The sequence below is a fragment of the Hevea brasiliensis genome, chromosome 16 (genome assembly GCF_030052815.1).
Source record: "Hevea brasiliensis isolate MT/VB/25A 57/8 chromosome 16, ASM3005281v1, whole genome shotgun sequence".
Classification (NCBI taxonomy): domain Eukaryota; kingdom Viridiplantae; phylum Streptophyta; class Magnoliopsida; order Malpighiales; family Euphorbiaceae; genus Hevea; species Hevea brasiliensis.
Genome location: NC_079508.1, coordinates 48,586,016 through 48,608,477, shown reverse-complemented (window position 1 = coordinate 48,608,477; position 22,462 = coordinate 48,586,016). Strand labels below are relative to the sequence as shown.

Sequence of the window (22,462 nt, the reverse complement as noted above, 5' to 3'; positions counted from 1 at the left end):
TTTTCTTTTTCATATTTTCCTCTCACTTTTATTATTTTAAAAATCTAAACATAAAACCTTAAAATTTATATCTAGAGAAGCATATCTTTTCACATAAATATATGCAAAAATATAATTGGATTGTCTTATAACCTTGTTGTTAAAATTAACACCCTAATTAAGATTGACTAATAAATTAAAAATTAAAAATGTGTTCATGAACATGAAAATATTAACAAATTAAATTAATTTATATTTCAATTAAATAGACCTAAGAAAATTAAAATTTTATACAATCACATGTAAAATACACTTTTTTTTATAAAAATGATATTAATTATCCCAAATATTATCGGATATATCAATATTAAAAAAAATTAATATATTTTAACATATATAAATATTATTAAATCTGTAAGGATATTAATTTCATTTGATATTAATAATAATAATAAAATTCTAATGATCACATTCACTTCTTCATAAGAATGATACCTGTGACACATAAAAGTTTAAAAAATTTAAAGAGTTATAAATAGATTTTGTCCATTGAAAACAAAAAAGAGACACAAAAATATAGTGAAAAAAGAAAAAAATATCACATTATAAGTTAAAATTAATCAAACTTAAGTCTTATTACGTGAAAATAGAGTGTGTAAATGTAAAAGCTATCCGTTACTAAAATTTAAAAAAAAAAGCTACAAATTTATAACAAATAAAATATTTGTAATTGAATAAGATTAGAATTTTATTTATATTGATATAAATGTTAATTTTTTTATTTAATTAAATATTTAATTTTTAATAATAATTTTATAATTATGTTAATTAAATAGTTATTTTTTAATAGCAATTTTATAATTAAATATTATAAGTTTGTAAATTTTTAAAATAATTAAAAAAATAAATTAGTTTAAGTGAGATTTGGTATTTAATGTTGTTTATTAATTTATTGTGATGCACAAAATAATTTTTAATAAATTAATAATATTTATAAGATTAAGAATATAGTGTTATAATTGAATTTTTAGTATAAGTACAATTACTATTAAAATAATATTAAAATTTTCAACTCAACTCAACTAAGCCTTTGTTCCAAAAATTTAGGGTCGGCTATATGGATTCGCTTTCTCCACTCTAAATGATTTTGGGATAAATCCTTAGAAATGTGTAATGCTTCTAGGTCATGTTGTACTACTCTCCTCTAAGTCAATTTAGGTCTACCCTTTTTTTTCAATCAATCCTCTAACCTAATGTGCTCTTGGAGCCTCCGTATGTCTATGCTTCACATGACCAAACCACCTCAATCTACCTTCTCTCAACTTATCCTCAATTGGCACCACTCTTACGTTTTCTCTAATACTCTCATTACGGACTTTATCTAGTCTAGTATGGCCACTCATCCACCTTAACATTCTCATCTCTGCAACTCTTATCTTAGATGCATATGACTCCGTCAGTGCTCAACACTCACTATCATATAACATGGCCGGTCGTATGGCTTTATGGTAAAAATTTCCTTTCAACTTATTGGGAATCTGACGATCACATAAAACTCCTGTGGCATGTCTCCACTTCAACCATCCGACTTTAATCCTATGACTAACATCCTCCTCACATCCTCCATCTACTTGAAGGACTGAGCCGAGATATTTAAAGTGATTACTTTGAGACAGAACAACTCCATCTAAACTAACTCATTCTCTATCACCAGTTTGGCCTTTACTGAACTTCCAATGCATGTATTATGTCTTCGTTCTACTTAACTTAAAGCCTTTTGACTCTGGAGTACTTTTCTAAAGCTCTAGCTTTCTATTGACTCCTTCTCGCGTCTCATCTATCAAAACAATATCATCCGTAAATATCATACACCAAGGAATACTCTTTTGTATATGTTTCGTCAATTCATCTAAAACTAATGTAAAAAGGTAAGGGCTTATAGCTGATCCTTGGTGTAATCCAACTGAGATCGAAAAATCTCTTGTGTCCCCTCCCACTGTGCGCACAATAGTAGTTGCTCCTTCATACATAGCTTTCAACACTTGTATGTACCTAATAGATACCCTTTTTTGTTCTAACACTTTCTATAAGACATCTCTTAGAACACTATCATAAGCCTTTTCCAAATCAATAAAAACCATGTGTAGATCTTTCTTCACATATCTATATTTCTCCATCAAGCTTCTAATAAGAAGATCGCTTCCATAATTGAACGACTAGGCATGAAGCCAAATTGATTGAGAGAGATAGAAGTATCATGACGTAGTCGATGCTCCACAACTCTCTCCTACAACTTCATAGTATGGCTTATGAGTTTAATTCTCCTATAGTTTGAGCAACTCTGTATGTCTCCTTTATTTTTAAAAATAGGTGCTAAAATACTCCTCCTCTATTTATCAGGCATTTTCTTTGAATTTAAAATCTTATTAAATAATTTAGTTAACTATACAACTCCCATATCTCTCAAACACTTCCACACTTTAATTGGTATTCCATCGGGTCCATAGGCTTTACCCACTTTCATTCTCTTAAGTGCTTCCTTTACTTCTAAAGATCTAATCATTTTAGTATAATTCACATTCTTTTCTATTGTTCTATAGTCTATATTCACTCTATTATCATTTTGACTATTATTAAAGAGATCATTAAAATAATTTCTCCACCTTTCTTTAATGTCTTCATCTTTCACTAACATTTTTCCTTCTTTATCCTTAATGCACCTAACTTGATTGAGATCTTGACATTTCCTTTCTCTCCTCCTTTCTAATCTATAAATATCTTTCTCCCCTTCTTTAGTTTCAAGTTTCTCATATAACTTTTCAAAGACCTGTGCTCTTGCTTGACTAATTGTTTTTTTTGTCTCTTTCTTTGCTAACTTGTACTGTTCATATGCCTCATTATTATCACATTTAGGTAATTTCTTATACCATTCTCTTTTTCTCTTCACTGCCTTTTGTACTTTTTCATTGCACCGTCATCTCTCTTTTGAGGATGGTCTATGTCCTTTAGACTCTCCAAGTATTTTTCTAGCTACTTCTCTAATCTTTGAATATTATGATATGGATTCAAATATTAAAATTTTAATTTATATTAATTGTAATGATATTAGAAATTAAAATTATTTATAAATTTTGTGATAAATAATTCACTACTAAAAATATTAGTTGCTAATTTATATGGAATAGCTTAAAGTACTAAGGATGGATCACTTGTCGCTAATTCCTAATTCCTATGTAATTCAGTTAAGTTTTTAATTAATGTAATTTTTACAAGCGTTATTTTTCTCTTTAACACTGTTTTATGGGTGAATTTATTATATTTAAACTTCACTCTACGTCATAAACATAAGAGGTTATGTTAGAATACGACAAAGGAGAACTGATAGGGAATATTCCATTGAAAATAATACATATTATGTATAAAGGGATATTGGTAAGATGGAAAGTTGATATTGTTGTACAAAATTTTAAGAAAAAGAAAAAAGGCAATAGCTAATAGTCTTGTCAAGCTCAAAGTAATGCCTTAGACTTTCACTTTCGTGTGAGTCATCACTCAGAAAGTCACTCACTAGCAAAGGGACGTGACTTCCTCTCAAGAAGAAGCTTACACCTGACAGAATTTCAAAGAGCTGGGATATGCCCTACTTATATAGGGTATATAAAAGAGCAAGAGATCCTGATCTTGATGGCCCTGTGTTTTTGTTTGTGAAGTGAAAGCACTTTCGAGTACCATGTTTCAAGTTCCAACTTATTCTAGCGACTATTAGCTAAGCTCCAAGCATGAATATTAAAGGAAGTAGCTTGCTGAGCCCCCATATCAAAAGCTTGTTTCGTGGCCGTGTATAGTGTTGCTGCCATTTGTAGAGATATTTTCTTCATAGTGCAAACCAACTCAACAAAGCTATAAGCTAGTGCTAACCAACACCGGTACACCACCTAATAAACCACGGGCTGGTAGTAATAAGGAGCCTTGTTTATATCGTTTTCATCAGAGGCAGTGTCAAAATTCTATGATAAATATAAGTATTACATAATTATAGTTTCAATTATTATATAATTTTAAAATATAAATTTTATTATTTAAAGAAAAAAATATCATTAATGTATTACACTAAATTTTTACGTAAAATTTACAGACTAAAAACAAAAAGATATAAATATAAAGCACAAAGAGTTAGACTAGCTAAATATGTAGAATAATAGCATAAGATTAAAAAATAATAATAACCAATTATCCTTTAACCAAATTATTGATACCTATAAAATTAAAAATTAATAAAATAATAAAATAAATAAATAACAACTTAATAGCATAAATAAGACTAAAATAAATATATATTTAAGACTATCAATTCAAAATTTAATTATTTAATTTTTTTTGTTTGAATCACATAAAAAAAAAGAGCTAAATGAGAGAAAATATAAAGAGAAAAATTTTATATTATGCCTATAAAAGGAGAAGGAAAGGAAAAAAAAAATTGAGAAATCTCATTTATTTTGGATGGTGCGATAAAGAATTATTAAATTGATTTGTATTTAACATTTGTTTAATTATAAACCACTTCTAATAGTACCTATCACTATGACATTTTTTGTATTCTTCTGAAAAAAAAAAAATTCCACTATAAACATCATTAATTACTACTAGAGCACATAATTGACAGTTTTTTCTTCTTCTTTTTTTATGAAAGAAAGTGTCATCAATCAATAAAATAGTGATATGACATTCACAATTAATAATATTAGTATCTAAAAATAGTGATTTAACCTTAACAAATCTCTTAAAATACTGTATAAGATTCCTTATGCACATCTCATATATTATTTTAATATCTTAATATTTTTTTTAATAGAATTCTTCATCATAATTATTGAAATCTTTTGAAATACCACATTTTTTTAGTAAAATTGATCAATAATAATTCAAAATCAGTATCATTTTCTTATGAAAAAATATGAACTAATATCATAAGGGGTAAAAAGTCTAAGCTAAAATTAAAATGATAACGTAGGTAGTCTATTTTTTTATTTATAATACATTTAATTAGTGTATATACAGGGGCGAATTTACATGATGAAAAGTGAGGTCAATTGACCTATTGAATTTATAAAATTTTACCAATTATTTATATAAATTATGAAAATTTTCATTACAAATTATTAATGATCCAATAGAAATTAATAGCAAAATATAATAATTAATTTAATTTTTTTAAATAATTATATAAAAATTGATATACCATTAAATAAAGATAAATTAAAAATATTTTCCTTATATATTTATGTGGGATTTTAAGTCAATTGAAATTAAAAAGAAAAAAAGAAAAATCTTCTTAATTAATATTATATTTTAAGTAAACTTTAATTATTCTAATACTATTTTCCGTCTTATTTCCAATCTTATATTCACAAGAATCATAACTTTTACTCTCTTTCATCTTTCTGTTTTATTCTTTTTTCATTATTTATCGATTGACTTAACCTTTTTTTATGTTTTTGTGAAAAACATAATATAATTATTTTGAATATAGATGATAAGTTTTGAATAAATGAGATATCATGATAAAAAAATTCATCAAGTCACCAATGAAGTCATAAATTTACAATTTTGAGAGCTTATCAATGATTTTAATAAGATGAATACTAAATTGCTTCTTTATGTAATATGCTTAAATCTAAATTATTTATTTTAATTTATTATTTTATAAAATTATTTTTATTTAATTTTTACTTTATTTTTGTTACATATAGAAAATTAGCATGCATTATTTTTTTATCAAAAAAAAGATTAAATTTTATTAATGAAAAAAAACTAGGAAAAAGCTAGTAGAAGAGAAACACTATAACCAAATAAAATAACCACTAAAACAAGAAATGAGGAAGTTATTTTTTGTCATTAGTTATTATTCTAAATAATATTTTTCTTTTTTCATTTGAACTGAATAAAATAAAATTTTATGGATCCGCTGGCTCAAATTCCTGACTATATATTCATTTTAACATGATAAGTTAGTAATTTTAAAATTATAAGCTACTATTATTTGTACTAAATATAAAGATTGGGATAATTCTCTCTCTTTAGCTAACTTTTAAAATTGAGTTAGAGTCGGTCTATTTTCTCGGCATAGTATTCAAGCCTACCATTGTCTTGATGTTGAGTCACTTGCATATAGTCATTATTGCAAACTTCACACTTTAAATATTCATATATGGGCATAAGGAGTACACTAAAAAAAATGTGGATTAGCAATAGATTCTAATCAATTGCTAATGGCAATAGCTTTTACAAGCAATTTTTTATTTTGTTGCAATTTTGGGATACAATTATATATGGAGCAATACTTCAACAATGGAATCAAGATTTTGTTACTAAATCAATTGCCAAAACTTGTTGCAAATTGACATTATGAAAATATTTGAATATGAATTTAGCAACGGATTTATTAATCAATTACTATTGGCAATGAATTTTAAATCTATTGTTAATTTTGCAATGGATTTATAAAATTAATTTCTAATGGCAATGGATTTATAATCCATTAAATTTTTTAATTTCGTAGTTAATTTTATAAGAGAAAAATCTTGCCATTAAAAATTTAAAAGTGTATATATTTATATTGAACAACAGATTTCGAAAGTCAATGCTATTTTTTGGAGGGTAAAAATTTTTTATATTTAAATTTAGCTATTAATTCATGTATATATTTCTTCAAACATCACATTTCCGTCCATCATATTATTCATTCACTCATTTTCTTCTCTCTATTCTAATCATTCTTCTCTCCTCTCATTTTCTTTCTAATTCTATAATTTTCTCTTATTTTTCTTTCATTCTCTTTATTTTATATTGATTTTCTATTATCAATTTTTTCTCCTTTATTTTCTTTTTTTCTCAAATCTTTAAATTTTCTTCCCAAATTTCTAATTTTTTCTTTTATTTTCTTCACTTTTCTTTCATTTTCTTTCTTTTTACTTCATTTTCTATCATCAATTTCTCTCCTTTTTTTATTTTCTTCCATTTTTCTTCCTAATTCATTCTCTCATCATTTTCTTAATTTTCTTCTCATTTTCTGCCATTTTCTCATCATTTTTTTCACTTTTTTTTCATTTTCTCTCATTTTCTTTTATTATTTCTCTCATTTTCTCACTTTTCCTATCATTTTCTTTACTTTTAGTATTTACCTTTTAATTTCCCTTTTCATTAATATAATTTTCCTTTAATTCATTTTTTCACCATAATTTTTTTTAAAATGATACTTTTTACTCTCATTATAATGTATCTATGGTAACTATCAGTGAAAATTTATGCATTAATTAAAATTTATAAATCAGGTATAATACTAAAATTTTAAAATTTAATATTAAAATTTATAACATTAAATAACAAGCAAATTAGCAACGAATTACAAATCAGTTGCAATTAGCAATGAAAGTCCGTTGCTAAATTAGATAAAAATAGCAACGGGTTAATTTTTTACCTATTTTTATTTTTTTTAAATACTTAAATTAGTAACGGAAAATGTTGTTCGTTAGTATTAACAACATAATTATCGGTTGTGTCACGACCCAACCTATAGGCCGGACCGGCACTAGGACCTGGGCCAGCTTAAAGCCCCCGAGGCCCGTAGTAAGCCTAACTATTCCTCAAATCCATAACCAGGCCCACAATTTAGACCCAATATGCATATAAGATAATTTAAATTAAACTGTTATAATTTCATTTTGGGCCAACTTAGCCCAGAACTTTTCAGAAAACTAAAATCAGGGGAGCCCAGCTCCACCCTATTACCTCATTTATAACCATTTAAAACTCATAAAAATTTTTTCTTTTCATTTATTAATATGAAAAGTTGAATTCATACAGTCTCTGATAGGCTTAATGCTACTACTAGCACATGCGGAGTCCTAAATTACAAATTTAGAGAATAATAATACAATTAAGTAATCTTTTCATAACCTGAGAGGAAAGGGACAGGTTATTCTGAAAAATGTCTCCTCCTGTAGCCTGGAAAAATATGGTGAACAGGAGTGAGCGTTCGACTCAGAGAGTAAAATATCAATTTTAACCGTAATCTCTATAACTATCTAAAACTAATGCACCCTGTAGAGTGAAATGCAACATTAGCAATAAATTCACATTATAGCATCAAAAAGGTAATTTGGAGCACTCACACACCCTGTAACATCATTCATAAAATATGGAGCCGATCCTATACGACTCTCTTAATTCCAACTCGGTGCCTGAAGAACTCATTTCGGACTTCCACTTAATAACCAAATCGAGGGTCCCAAATGAAGAACTCAAGCCGTGACTACCCCTCGAAGGATCGGGTCCCAATGAAGAACTCAAGCGTGACTACCCGTCCTATCCATAGTCCACACCACATCACACGCACGCCAACGCACGCACACTGCTCCAAATTACCACAACAACATCCATGGCACCTCAACAGTTATGAATGCAACATAAATCGTGCCTAGAGTTTAACTACATAAATATATGCATATAAGTGATGCATGGGCATGCTGAACATATAATAATATCGAAATTACAATTAAAATTAATATTTTACTCACAGTACACCGTCGACTATTGTGGCTGCTGGATGCAGAAAAATAGTTGATCTCGATCACCTAATAATTAAATTATAAATTTATTAGTACTAACTCAAAATAAAACTCTAAAGAGGCAATAGACAGCCTAATTCATGCAGAAATCCGTGAGTTTCTCCTATACCTGGGACCTACCCAACCTGCAAAGAGGCTCAAATAACACTTCTAAATTCTCAATTTCCACAATCACATCTCATTAATATCACATGGCCCCTCCTGGGCCCTCCAAATCAGACTATACTCAAAATTTTAAAAATTACATTTTAGTCCATATAATTGACATTTTTCAAAAATCCACTCAAACAAGCTCTAAAAATTCTAAAATTTTGCCCCGCGGTCCTTAATAATATTATAAGGCTATTGCAAAATGAATTGTAATTTTCTAATCACCCATGAATATTTTATTCAAGAATTTTACTCGATTCCATAAGTTTCCAACAGCTAACATATTCCTAATTCAACCCAATTAAATATTCACATATTTAAACCTCCATCCTCAAGCTTCAACCAATTATATAAAATTTAATTATCTTAATTTCAATTAATCTTATATGCCCACATGCTAAAAATATAACTAAAATCCATCCATATTTCTCAAAAATATTCTACGATCACCCAAAAATTCAACTAACACCATAGAATATCTCCAAATAATTTTACTTTCATCATATATTTTTCTTAGAATTTTTCTCCAATTTTTCCTGTTTAAGAAACACTGTATTTATGCTCCACAGACAGAGAAATAATAAAAATTGTCTTACCCGAAGTTTATCTATCTCAAAAATTCCAAAAATTTATGAGGAAGCCTCTGGAAGTTGAACCATCTCCATAGCTCAAGACCACGCCGTACCACCGCAAGACGGTGGCGACATTTGCCGAATCTGATCATACCACCATGTTCCTCTCCTCTTCCTCAGTCCACATGTGGTCTCGGATCGTCGATCCAACGGTCGGATCGTCGTAGATCTGACGAAAAAGCTTGAAAAACCCGAAACTTCTCTCTTCCATATCTCACTCATCCGACCTCCATTTGCTTCAAAATTGGTATCAAAAGAAAGCTCTCGGAACAAGCTTTCCAACGCCACCGGAATCGCCTCGATCGGACGTCGGACGAAGCCGGAATCGCGCCGGAAAGCCGCTGCCCACTTTGCGCGCATTTTCTCTCTCCTCTTCCTCTCTTGTCGCCGGCCGGTGGGGAGCTGCTTGGGACGTCGCCGGCCGGTCACCGGAGAAAGGAAGAAGAAGAAGAAAGGGAAGGAGAGGGAAAGAAGAGAAATGGGGGGGGGTTTTCCTCCTCCCGCTTTTGAAATTTTTTTTTTTTTTTTTATATATAAAAGGCTTTTTTTTTTTTTTTAAAGGGTTGTTACATTCTTCCCCCCTTAAGAAAAATTCGTCCTCGAATTTTCGAATAAACCAGAGATATGGAAAAGAAGATTATCAGAACAAGTGCAATCATTACTCCTCCAGCTATGCAGAGATTGGTAAAACATTTATTCTTCAAACTCTTTGTACATTATATATGACATTCTATTACTCTCTTATTCTACTATGGTGTCCTATTTGTCTTCATCTCTATCTAGAGATGCTCTTATCTCTTGGCTATTCATTGACCATTCTTCTGACATTTCAAGTATTCGCTATATCTCACTGTTCTTGACTTGATGTCTCATAACTTCAATCAACTTTAGTGCTTACCTCACTTTTATTACGCCCCAATATGTCTCTTGGTGACTTCAGTCATCATTCCTTTGTTTTAATAATCTCTGTTTTCCCCAATGACATAACTTATGTTCCTTATTCCATGATATCCTATGAGTAGCTTTCCTGTAGCACCTAATCTAGGCATCTTGTTCGAGATCTTCACTCTTCTTATGACTTCAGTGGTTAATACCTATAAATCTTCTCACTCCCATTATACTTTAAATTTTTAATCTCTCTTGTGTCATTACTAAGGTACTTAGACCAACCTCTATCGATCTTATGTAACTAGTCAGGTAGAGTCTCCTCCAAGGGCCAAGTGTATCATTTATCAATATTGGAAAGTAAACTGGGTCTCTCCTTCTAGGTAACAAAAGTGTTTATATTCTCTGACAACTTAACCCATGTGACTTATCAATTCTCACTCCTTCTCTGGAATATAAATATCTAGACTTCTTCCTATAGCTTCTTAGTATGTGGCCTACTTCTGACACATTAGCACTCAGATCGAGGCTCTACTACTCCTTTAATCTATCATCTCATAATAACTTGTTTTAAACGTCTCTTAGTGTGTTCCTAGCATACCTATTCCTCCTTATCCTCATCATTATAACTGGCTCTATCGAGCTCTTTTTCTGTCCTTTGCATCTTATCCACTTTCCTTTTCCTATTTTTTGGTATTGTTGATATCTTTTCAACCTGCTGCACTTATTCCTTAATTTTAGTCCTATTTCACCCTTACACCTTTTTCCTTCAAGGATGTCCATCCCATCATCAACTTTAACTTTCATTTTATTTCTTAGTTACTAGTTCTATTACTTCGGGAATTCTAACCTTACGATTTTCTCTTACCAGCACATTCTTCACCTTTTGTAACACTTATAATTAACCATAGAAAATTCTTTTTGCATCCCCTTTTACCAACTTAACTATCAGAACATTATCATTCCCTACCTCTCTTAGTAGGAAATTACACATCCTAGATGGATATGAGCCCTTGAAACTATAAGTTCCATCTGAACTAACACGGCTGTGAGAAATGTGTGCCATGCCTTAATCCTAAACAAAATACTTCACATGTTCATTCTCCTTAATAAAATCACATATACTGCCCATAGCTTTCCAAACTTCAGCTTCATCTTTTCCTATTAGCAACAATCTCATTCGCTGTAACTCATTCACAATTAGTATTCTCTCCAGCTCATAATTTAAAATAGTCACAAGCCTTAGTAGCTAACTCAATTTGACTCCTGTTATTACTCTGATCGTCCTTTCATACTTAACACTAGGTATGCACTTACAGTCATTCTCATATCACGAAATTGTATATGAATTGGTGCCTACCAAACTCTCAAATAACTAGGTCTCCTTGACTCTGTCTCCGTTCCTTATATAACCATCTAGAACCAATAGCACAAACTAAACTTGAAAAGAAAGAAAAATATCCTCTTATATTCAACTACGCCCGATTGTCCATATAATAACGTTTAATCTATGTTTCTTGGTCTTTCTCTTCAAATTTCATCATCTCTTAGCACAATTGTGCTCTACCTATAAGATATCATCTGCATGAACACTTTACCGTACCATTGTCCTTCCTGACATAATATTTTATAATTTATTAACTTTACTTATACTCGACCAATGATTCATATCTATCATCGTTTATATTGTGCCCTTAACTTTTGTTGATTCCTGAAAGATTTCTCTCACTAATAAATTCTTTCAACACTAATTCCACCCTTATCTATGGTCATTAATTTGATCCTTGAACTTTCTAGTAGTTTATTACCATCCATACTTGTCACTTTTCATTCTACCCCTACTGTTGTTCTGTCGTTATTACTTCACTGCAAAGTGATTCTGTTGATCACACTAAAAATGTTTGCCTGACATTCATAACGAACCTCTAACTACCTTCTCACTATCTCAAAAGTCTAACTTAAAACTTATGTGTCATTATCTATCATTCTTTTCCTCTCATCATACCTATTTGATCCCTTAGACTGACTTTTATTCAACTTACTGCTTACTAACTTCTCTTTCTCTACCTATTTAGGTAGTCCGCAATACCATCGCACACCTTCTAACATTTACTCATTATTATTGTATTCCATACCTCCATCACTTTTCTCACTAATGTGGTCCCATTTTGGGTTTTCCATCCTTGTCATTCTCCTTGCCAAGAATAACACTTAGCCTATCCTATATCTTAACTTTGTTCCTTTTATTAAGCGCTCTTTAGGTTGTCCTTTCATTTATTTCCTTTGTCTTACCCAAAATAGAACTTGACTATTCTATCCCTGGTTCCATTCTTCTTCCTAACATAATAGCTGTACTTGCTAACTATATCTTTCAGAGTCTCTATCGCGTTATCATATGTCTGTGCTACTCAGATTTGGTCCTTTGACCACTCTAGCTAGTACTTCCACTAGCATTTAGATTATATTGCATCTGCAATGAATTGTCCAAACTTTCGTTCTGTACTTTTTCTATCCATTGGCCTTCTATAATTTATCTTTGCTAATTTATTTCTCTTAACACTATTATAATTAGATTATACTATTATTTTGATCAATATGAAGTTAGAAAAGAACTCAGGAAATTGCGATCATACCTTTATCGTATGATTTCTATTCTTATCCTTTAGCTTACATAATACCTTTACTACCTCGAGAACTAATTCTGCAGTAATTTTATTTATTTGTTATTATTATTATTTTTTTTTTTTTCCATGTTTACTCAATTTGCCAAAACTTAAGATTCCGGGCACCCAAACCCGTCATCCAATTCAAAGGATTTACATCCATCGTGATCTGATTATATATGATTCCTATAATGAAACTTGTATCCTCTGCGGGATACCCGAGCCAACTACTCTCTACCACACTCTACAGTCCCATCTGGGGCACTATTTGGTTGGTCACCATCATTAGTAATAACTTTCGATCCCTTCTGAAAAGATAGGACTACACCCTAACTTGCTGCAACAAAGGTACTACATTTACCACCTTGCCCAAACCATGTCAAATTAATGACTCTCCTATCATATCATATCTCTGTGAATCATCAATTCATAGTTTTGACCGTCCCTAGGTAGTAGGGTTGCACTTTACACCTTGCTAATACACACAAGGTATCCTATTCTCACTAAGTTCTAAGCAAAACGTCTGTCATTCTGCAAAAATCATCCAAAATTCCATACCGAAGACTAGATGGTCTCACTCTATAGGTGTCACTTTTACTTTGCAACTAGTCCGAAACCTCTGGTCTGATGGCAACTCTTAATGCAACTCTAGCTCATGCTAGGGTAACCGAGTCATTGACTCTAGTTACCACCTAACTGTAACCTTTCGATATTCTAGCTCTAGACTCTTAACCAGGAGTTCCCAACTCCTCTGCAGATATAGAACTCTGTTCTGGTATTGCTGTACCAAAACAGAGGCCATCAGTAAACACCCTCATTATGGAGCACCACGGGGATGCACGCAGCTCTACACAATAATCTCATGTCGGTACTGTAATCTGCAGCTTACAGAGCAGACATTGAGAACATTGTATAGTTACTACGATACGTCCTGACAGACTAGGTCTCCTAATCTCTTATCTCTCTTGAATATTCTATTATCACAAACTTATTCTAACTGGGTCATCCACTGATGACTGCCAGCAGTGGTATCCTCATCCTTATCTAGGGCAACTGTACTTTCAAGACTCACCTTTATGTACTCGTGCCTTGCACGAAATGGGCACACCATTTAAACCCATACTGACAAAATATAACATTTCTTGGAGTACGTATCCTCATGATAGATCTCACATGTCTACTAACTCTATTTCACATTTCTGTGTACTCCACGAAAATCAAGACACTAACTGAGGCACTTTTATATTTCCCGAGGTATAACGCAGAATCTAGAAACAAAGAATTACAGAAAAAGACGAAACAGAATCCTATACTCCGCATGTAACATCCTAACAAGACTCCTTTTACACTCCCAAGTATATTATTTCCCATGAATCTAGAGCCTAAGCTCTGATACCAACTTTGTCACGACCCAACCTATGGTAGGACTGCACTAGGACACAGGCGACTTAAAGCCCCGAGGCCCGTAGTAAGCCTAACTATTCCTCAAATCCATAACTGGCCCACAATTTAGACCCAATATGCATATAAGATAATTTAAATTAAACTGTTATAATTTCATTTTGGGCCAACTTAGCCCAGAACTTTTCAGAAAACTAAAATCAGGGGAGCCCAGCTCCACCCTATTACCTCATTTATAACCATTTAAAACTCATAAAAAATTTTTCTTTTCATTTATTAATATGAAAAGTTGAATTCATACAGTCTCTGATAGGCTTAATGCTACTACTAGCACATGCGGAGTCCTAAATTACAAATTTAGAGAATAATAATACAATTAAGTAATCTTTTCATAACCTGAGAGGAAAGGGACAGGTTATTCTGAAAAATGTCTCCTCCTGTAGCCTGGAAAAATATGGTGAACAGGAGTGAGCGTTCGACTCAGAGAGTAAAATATCAATTTTAACCGTAATCTCTATAACTATCTAAAACTAATGCACCCTGTAGAGTGAAATGCAACATTAGCAATAAATTCACATTATAGCATCAAAAAGGTAATTTGGAGCACTCACACACCCTGTAACATCATTCATAATATATGGGAGCTGATCCCCTATACAGCTCTCTTAATTCCAACCTGGTGCCAGCGAAGAACTCAGCTCGGACTTCCACTTAATAACCAAATCGAGGGTCCCAGCGAAGAACTCAAGCCGTGACTACCCCTCGAAGGATCGGGTCCCAGCGAAGAACTCAAGCCGTGACTACCCGTCCTATCCATAGTCCACACCACATCACACGCACGCCAACGCACGCACACTGCTCCAAATTACCACAACAACATCCATGGCACCTCAACAGTTATGAATGCAACATAAATCGTGCATAGAGTTTAACTACATAAATATATGCATATAAGTGATGCATGGGCATGCTGAACATATAATAATATCGAAATTACAATTAAAATTAATATTTTACTCACAAAGATAATCGACTATTGTGGCTGCTGGATGCAGGAAAATAGTTGATCTCTATCACCTAATAATTAAATTATAAATTTATTAGTACTAACTCAAAATAAAACTCTAAAGAGGCAATAGACAGCCTAATTCATGCCGAAAATCAGTGAGTTTCCCTATACAGGACCTACCCAACCTGCAAAGAGGCTCAAATAACACTTCTAAATTCTCAATTTCCACAATCACATCTCATTAATATCACATGGCCCCTCCTGGGCCCTCCAAATCAGACTATACTCAAAATTTTAAAAATTACGTTTTAGTCCATATAATTGACATTTTTCAAAAATCCACTCAAACAAGCTCTAAAAATTCTAAAATTTTGCCATGGTCCTTAATAATATTATAAGGCTATTGCAAAATGAATTATAATTTTCTAATCACCCATGAATATTTTATTCAAGAATTTTACTCGATTCCATAAGTTTCCAACAGCTAACATATTCCTAATTCAACCCAATTAAATATTCACATATTTAAACCTCCATCCTCAAGCATCAACCAATTATATAAAATTTAATTATCTTAATTTCAATTAATCTTATATGCCCACATGCTAAAAATATAACTAAAATCCATCCATATTTCTCAAAAATATTCTACGATCACCCAAAAATTCAACTAACACCATAGAATATCTCCAAATAATTTTACTTTCATCATATATTTTTCTTAGAATTTTTCTCCAATTTTTTTCTGTTTAAGAAACATTGTATTTATGCTCCATGCAGAGAAATAATAAAAATTGTCTTACAGAAGTTTATCGTGTCTCAAAATTCCAAAAATTTATGAGGAAGTCTCTGGAAGTTGAACCATCTCCATAGCTCACGGGCCATCACGACACCACAAGACGGTGGCCGGCCGCCGGTCGCCGGCGACATTTGCCGAATCTGATCATACCACCATGTTCCTCTCCTCTTCCTCAGTCCACATGTGGTCTCGGATCGTCGATCCAACGGTCGGATCGTCGTAGATCTGACGAAAAAGCTTGAAAAACCCGGAACTTCTCTCTTCCATATCTCACTCATCCGACCTCCATTTGCTTCAAAATTGGTATCAAAAGAAAGCTCTCGGAACAAGCTTTCCAACGCCACCGGAATCGCCTCGATCGGACGTCGGACGAAGCCGAAATCGCGCCGGAAAGCCGCTGCCCACTGTGCGCGCATTTTCTCTCTCCTCTTCCTCTCTTGCCGCCGTTTCTGGTGGTCCTGGACGTCGCCGGAGGGTCGCCGGCCGGTGGGGAGCTGCTTGGGACGTCGCCGGCCGGTCACCGGAGAAAGGAAGAAGAAGAAGAAAGGGAAGGAGAGGGAAAGAAGAGAAATAGGGGGGGGGTTTTCCTCCTCCCGCTTTTGAAATTTTTTTTTTTTTTTTTATATAAAAGGCTGCTGTGACAGTGGGAAACCCAGTGTCACACGCCAATCCCATTTTTCAATTTTTTTTTTTTTTTTTTAAAGGGTTGTTACAGGTTGCAAAATCAGTCGTTAATAGCAATGCAAGTTAAAATCCGTTGCTAAGTAAATTAGCCACGAGTTTCACTACAACGAACAAAAATCAATTGTAAATCTATTGCTAAATGATTTAGCAATGAATTTTTATGATTCGCAATGAAAAAATATCTATTATTTATCTACATTTTTCTTGTAGTACCCTGTGTTATCCCACATTAATTTAGAATAAAGAAATTAGACTAAATATAAATACTTAGGTAATTTTCCCGCTTAAACTAACTTTTGAAGTTTAGTTAGGTTACATTAATTAAATTTTCATATCATGTAGACTTCAAATATTTAAATAAAGAATGTAAAACAAGCGCACGGTGATTTTATATTTATAGTGAATAATATCTTATACATCTATATTTTACATATTTTGAAAAACTTATTAGCAAATATTTTTAAAATTATATGCCCAGAAAAGAAAAACTATTGAAATACGATAGAGTATTATCCACACAATGCATGGCAACAACTACAGCTGATTCATATAGTGGCCAATGCTTTTCTTAGTCCACGATATTACTCATTTTCAGCGAGAATATTAGTATTAATTAATAACGATCACATGCGTGTTAGTGCCATTGACAACACAACAACATCCCTATAGGATTTGTGCATTGTGATCACTAATTAATCCCATTGATTTTAATTTAGTAATATTGAAATATTTTTATTTAATTAAAATTAAATAAGAAAAATAAATCGAAATTTTTGAGGAAATTTGTGAAGAAAGAAACTCTGTTGATCAAATCAATGGTTAGCAAGATTTAAATGTTGTTTGAAATATGGCTAAGCCTACAACATTATCACTAGGGACACAAAAATCATCCTATCCGAACTTGAACTCGATTAATATTCTTAAAACTCAAACTCGTCTCAAATTCGATTAAAATTTATTCTCAATTACTTAAACCAGTTCCAAATCCTATTATTATTACCTGCTAAATACCCGAATCCGTTTAATTTTATATATTTTAATTAATAATTTATATAAAAAAATTATTTTTATTAATAATTTATATTTTAAAATTTTAATAATTTCATAAAATATTTTAATTTTATTTTACATAAAATAAAATATGTAAAAAATTATAAATATTATTATAAAAAAATATATATATTTATTTAATTAAATATTTACATAAACGGGTTCGAGTAACGGATACTCAATATATAATATCCGAATCTGACCCGAACCCATCACAGGTATTAAATTTTAAACCCGAATCCATTCCAAACCCGACTATATACTATTCAAATTCATCTTATTAGGTTTCGATTGAATCAAATACCTATTAAAATACAGTCCATTGCCACCCCTAATTATAACTAGTTGTGCAGTTATAGCATTGGGAAAGTGTATTAACCCTACATGACTTCCCTTTCCAAGTACAAGAAAATATCTTGGATATTTTGCAATTTAATCTTTAAAATAATTTAATTATTTTATTTTTAACAAAAAAAAAAGTTAATTCTTGATATATGTATTTTTTTAACATAATAGTAATTCTTTTAAAATTAAATTCACCATTAGTCAAATATAAATTGAAGCAGTCAATTTAAATTTGAGAAATAAATTGTTATAAATATTAAAATTTAAAATGTTATAAAAACGAAATGTAATCAACTAAATTGTTACAATTTTCGATTCATAATAAACTTTAATAAAAAAAATATTTTATTAATTGAAAACATATCTAAAAAATTAATATATTTCTTATAAAAATAGAAGAGATTAAACTATAGTTTTTATCATATCTTAAAAATTAAATTATACTTATTTTCACAATGTGAAATTATTCGATACACACAATCGTCTGTAATCTCTCCTGTCACATTTGTGTGAAACTTACGTATAGCTAATTGTTAATTCACAAGAATTGCATACACAATAATGGTGTGGGCATGCATGTAGCAGAAGATACACTTAGGAACCAAAGAAAAGGGAGTTGTGAGTGCAAAACTCCTCTATATATTGATGAGTTTGCGATTCAAAAGAGTAAAGATTCCCAAAAAAAATAGACCAAAGAGAGATATAGTGCGGTATGAAGAGTCTAGTTGAGTATGCCAGTGTAGTGGAGAGCCGTAAGCCTATAGCTAGCTACTGCCTAGATGCTTAATCTGCTGACTTCTTATCAATTCTTGGTGAATTTTGCTTGCAGCAAGAAGGCACCTCCCCTGTCAAATGGTTTACTTTGCAAGATCTTTTTAGTTTCCTTTTGTGGGTATGGACTACTTGAAATCATTTTTGTTCAGATAAGAATTTTTTGTCTTTTCCTAATTATTAGACTAATATGTATGCATTAATTAAAAATTTTCAGATTAACTCTGAGTTTGAACCTCTACTATAGTGCAATCAACTATACAACTGCAACATTTGCAGCTGCAACCACTAATACAATTCCTGCCATAACCTTTATAATGGCTGCCGCATTGAGGTGATTGCATTAATTTTCTTTTTCTTTTTCCTCCATCTTAAAAAATCTTATGTGCGATGATGGGTGGTTTTGGATAATATTTCAGGATGGAAACCGTTTCCATAAAGCATGTGCCTGGAATTGCCAAGCTGATGGGTTCGGCTACAGCTGTTTCTGGGGCTCTAGTGTTTGCTTTGGTCAAGGGACCACCTTTGAAATATATGAACTGGAATCAAGCCACTCCTAATGATCATATTCAAGACTCATCAATAAAGGGTTGTTGCTCTAGTGGAGAATGGATTAAAGGTTCCCTCCTGATGATCTCAGCCAACATACTTTGGTCTTTATGGTTTGTGTTGCAGGTGATTCTTCCTCCTCTCACACAGACATGTAATAGTGCATATATACCATTGTTAATTCGTTTACTTTCTGTGTTTTAGGGTCCCATTGTGAAGCAATATCCAGCCAAGCTTCGTCTTACTGCTCTGCAATGCTTCTTTTCCTGCATACAATCAGCTTGTTGGGCCGTGGGTGTGGAGAGGAATCCTTCAGGTTGGAAGCTTGGATGGGATGTTCAACTTTTGGCAGTGGCCTATTGTGTATTTTCTCTCATCCAATAACTCTTTGATATAATATAGATTCCATTTTATAAAAACTTTTCCACACTAAAAATTAAAATTAAGTCTTAATTCCAAACTAATTGAGATCGACTATATGAACTCTTTTTCGTCACTCAACTACGTTATAAGAGCTTTTTCAAAGGGAAAAAAAATAATAATAACACTTGCCAAATGAAACCTTATTAGTTTATGGGATTGGCAAATATTTGCTAGTGAGATTCTTCTGCAGTCATTCTATAATGATTTCAACCCAACAAACCAACTCTGTTTTTGGTTAAATAAAGTTGTTTTTTCTTATATAATTATTTGTTGGTTTTGAATATATTGCCGCCTACTGCCCTATCACATCATGAAGATATAAATGTGTATTGTTAGCCTCTTTTTTTAACTGACTGTGAAGTTAAAATTTCAGGGCATAACTGTGAATGGAATTTCTTACTGGCTGCAAGTTTGGACAATACAGAAGAAAGGACCAGTTTTCGCCTCAATGTTCACTCCATTAGCACTCATCATTACTGCCATTTTCTCTGTATTCTTGTGGAAAGAAACTCTTCATTTGGGAAGGTATAAACACTTGCCTACAATAGATTCACTGCGCCAAATCATCATGAATGCCAAATAATTTAAATGCTTTATGCTTATCATATACTATTTATAGTGATAGTAGTATGTGATCATGAAAGAGCATATCTTGAATGAACCCATTTCTTATATATAAAAATTATTAGGCCATAACTAATCAAATGATGTAAATATAGACAATTAAAATTGACAAAACTCCATTTGTTTTGTCTTTTGTATTAAATGACCATTGCAGTGTTGGTGGGGCAATTTTGTTGGTGGGTGGACTTTATGGAGTATTATGGGGGAAGAACAAGGAAGAAGGAAAAAGTGTAACAAATGAACACAATGCAGAAGCTAAAGCAGAAATCAAATTGGAGTGCATTACACATCAGGAGAGGTGATGAGATGGAAAGAAATTGTAGCAAATGGCCCTTCTCAAAAAGCTCCACAATCATTCATCACTTAGAGAGTCTCTCCTATGTAACTGGCAATTCCATAGCTTGTGCTCCCGTCAATTATATATATAAAGATTTTTTTTTATGTTTTTTCCCTTCAATCATGTGTAGATGTTGATTTTCTAGAATAATTAGACTTGCGCAACTAATAGATGAACATGGGAAAGTATGAAACATTTCAAAAAAATAATAATAAACTCTAAAAGTGAAATTGTTCTTATTAATATAAATCAATAGGGATCATTTAATCTATCTAAAAAAAATCGCAAAATTATTATTTATTATAAAAAATTTAAATTATCTAACTTTGATTGCAATTAAATTTTATGATTTTAAGAATGATTCAAATATTATTAGATTGAAGGGAAGAATTTTAAAAATAAATAATGATTTAATGGCTATTAATTATTTCTAATTGACCTTGTTCAATAATATTAACTGTTTTAGTAGCAATAAGTTGCTTTACTAATTGTTAACTATTAGATATTAGCTGCTTGTAATTAGCTATTTATATAGTAATCTAAAGCATAAGTGTTCGATAAAAATAATTGTTAGATTAGCTATTAAATGTAAATACAATGATATTATCTTTTTAATTTTAGTTAATACATTTTTTCAATCTCTAAAAATTAAGAGGTATAACTTTTCATGAATCACTCCTTCATTAAGTAATATACAGTAATATAAATATCATTTCATTAAGTAATATAAAATAAGAGAAGTAATATTTTAATTACGATCAAAACACTAAACGGTATAGCTTAAAAGCTATCACGGTTCAGGCCATTGCCTAATTCCTAATTTTTTTTTTTCATCAAACAGATTTATTCCAGCTATTAGATGTAAATTAATTACAAACTATTCCAATGGTTGAAATTTGAATTAAAGAAAAAAATATGTACATCATCTTTAAAAAATCACACAAACGAGAGGCATGCCAATATAGCCTATTGTCATTTCAAGACCTTTTTAAAAAAGCCCAAATAGTGAAATATAGGAGGAGGTAGGCTCAATGATTTCAAGCCCAATTGGTTTTTTCTTGATTCCTGCAGCACATTGCATTTGTTTGCTATACATGTGTAGACTCTCCCTCACATTGAGCTTGAATGTCATTCTTGTCATTGAATTTTTTTTTTCAATTAATTATTAAGGTTTTATCTTTTCATATAAAATAGTTTTTTTAATTATTTTTATCTAAATTCAAATCATATGAATTAATATATAACTAAATAATTTTTATATAAATTTAATAAATGTTCTATATAATATAATTCTTGCTTTCCCTTTAAATCTTGTGTGCTTGGAAGGGGCGAGTAATGTAAGCATGTGATGTCAATAAGTGATAAATCCAAGATTGTACAAAAACTAAGAGACAAGTGGGATACAAGATATTACTAGAATTTTATTTGTTTTGAAGAAATCCCTCCATCTTTCTCGTCTATCTCTCTTTCTTTCTTTCCTACACCATTTTCTGCCTTTTGATCCGTTTCTTTGAGTGACCACCATTAATGATTA

General features: G+C 31.3%; 1 protein-coding gene across 1 annotated transcript in view; it reads left to right on the top strand.

The window, feature by feature from the left end:
* Positions 1-21,048, top strand: part of LOC110644531 (WAT1-related protein At1g43650-like) — a 49,534-nt gene extending 28,486 nt beyond the window's left edge. The window contains exons 2-7 of the mRNA XM_058137890.1: positions 19,054-19,116; positions 19,213-19,329; positions 19,415-19,670; positions 19,749-19,907; positions 20,341-20,492; positions 20,746-21,048. Of these exons, the coding sequence (XP_057993873.1) occupies positions 19,054-19,116; positions 19,213-19,329; positions 19,415-19,670; positions 19,749-19,907; positions 20,341-20,492; positions 20,746-20,893 (895 nt within the window). The 3' untranslated portion in view covers positions 20,894-21,048. The remainder of the gene's footprint in view (positions 1-19,053; positions 19,117-19,212; positions 19,330-19,414; positions 19,671-19,748; positions 19,908-20,340; positions 20,493-20,745) is intronic.
* Positions 21,049-22,462: the final 1,414 nt, after the last annotated feature.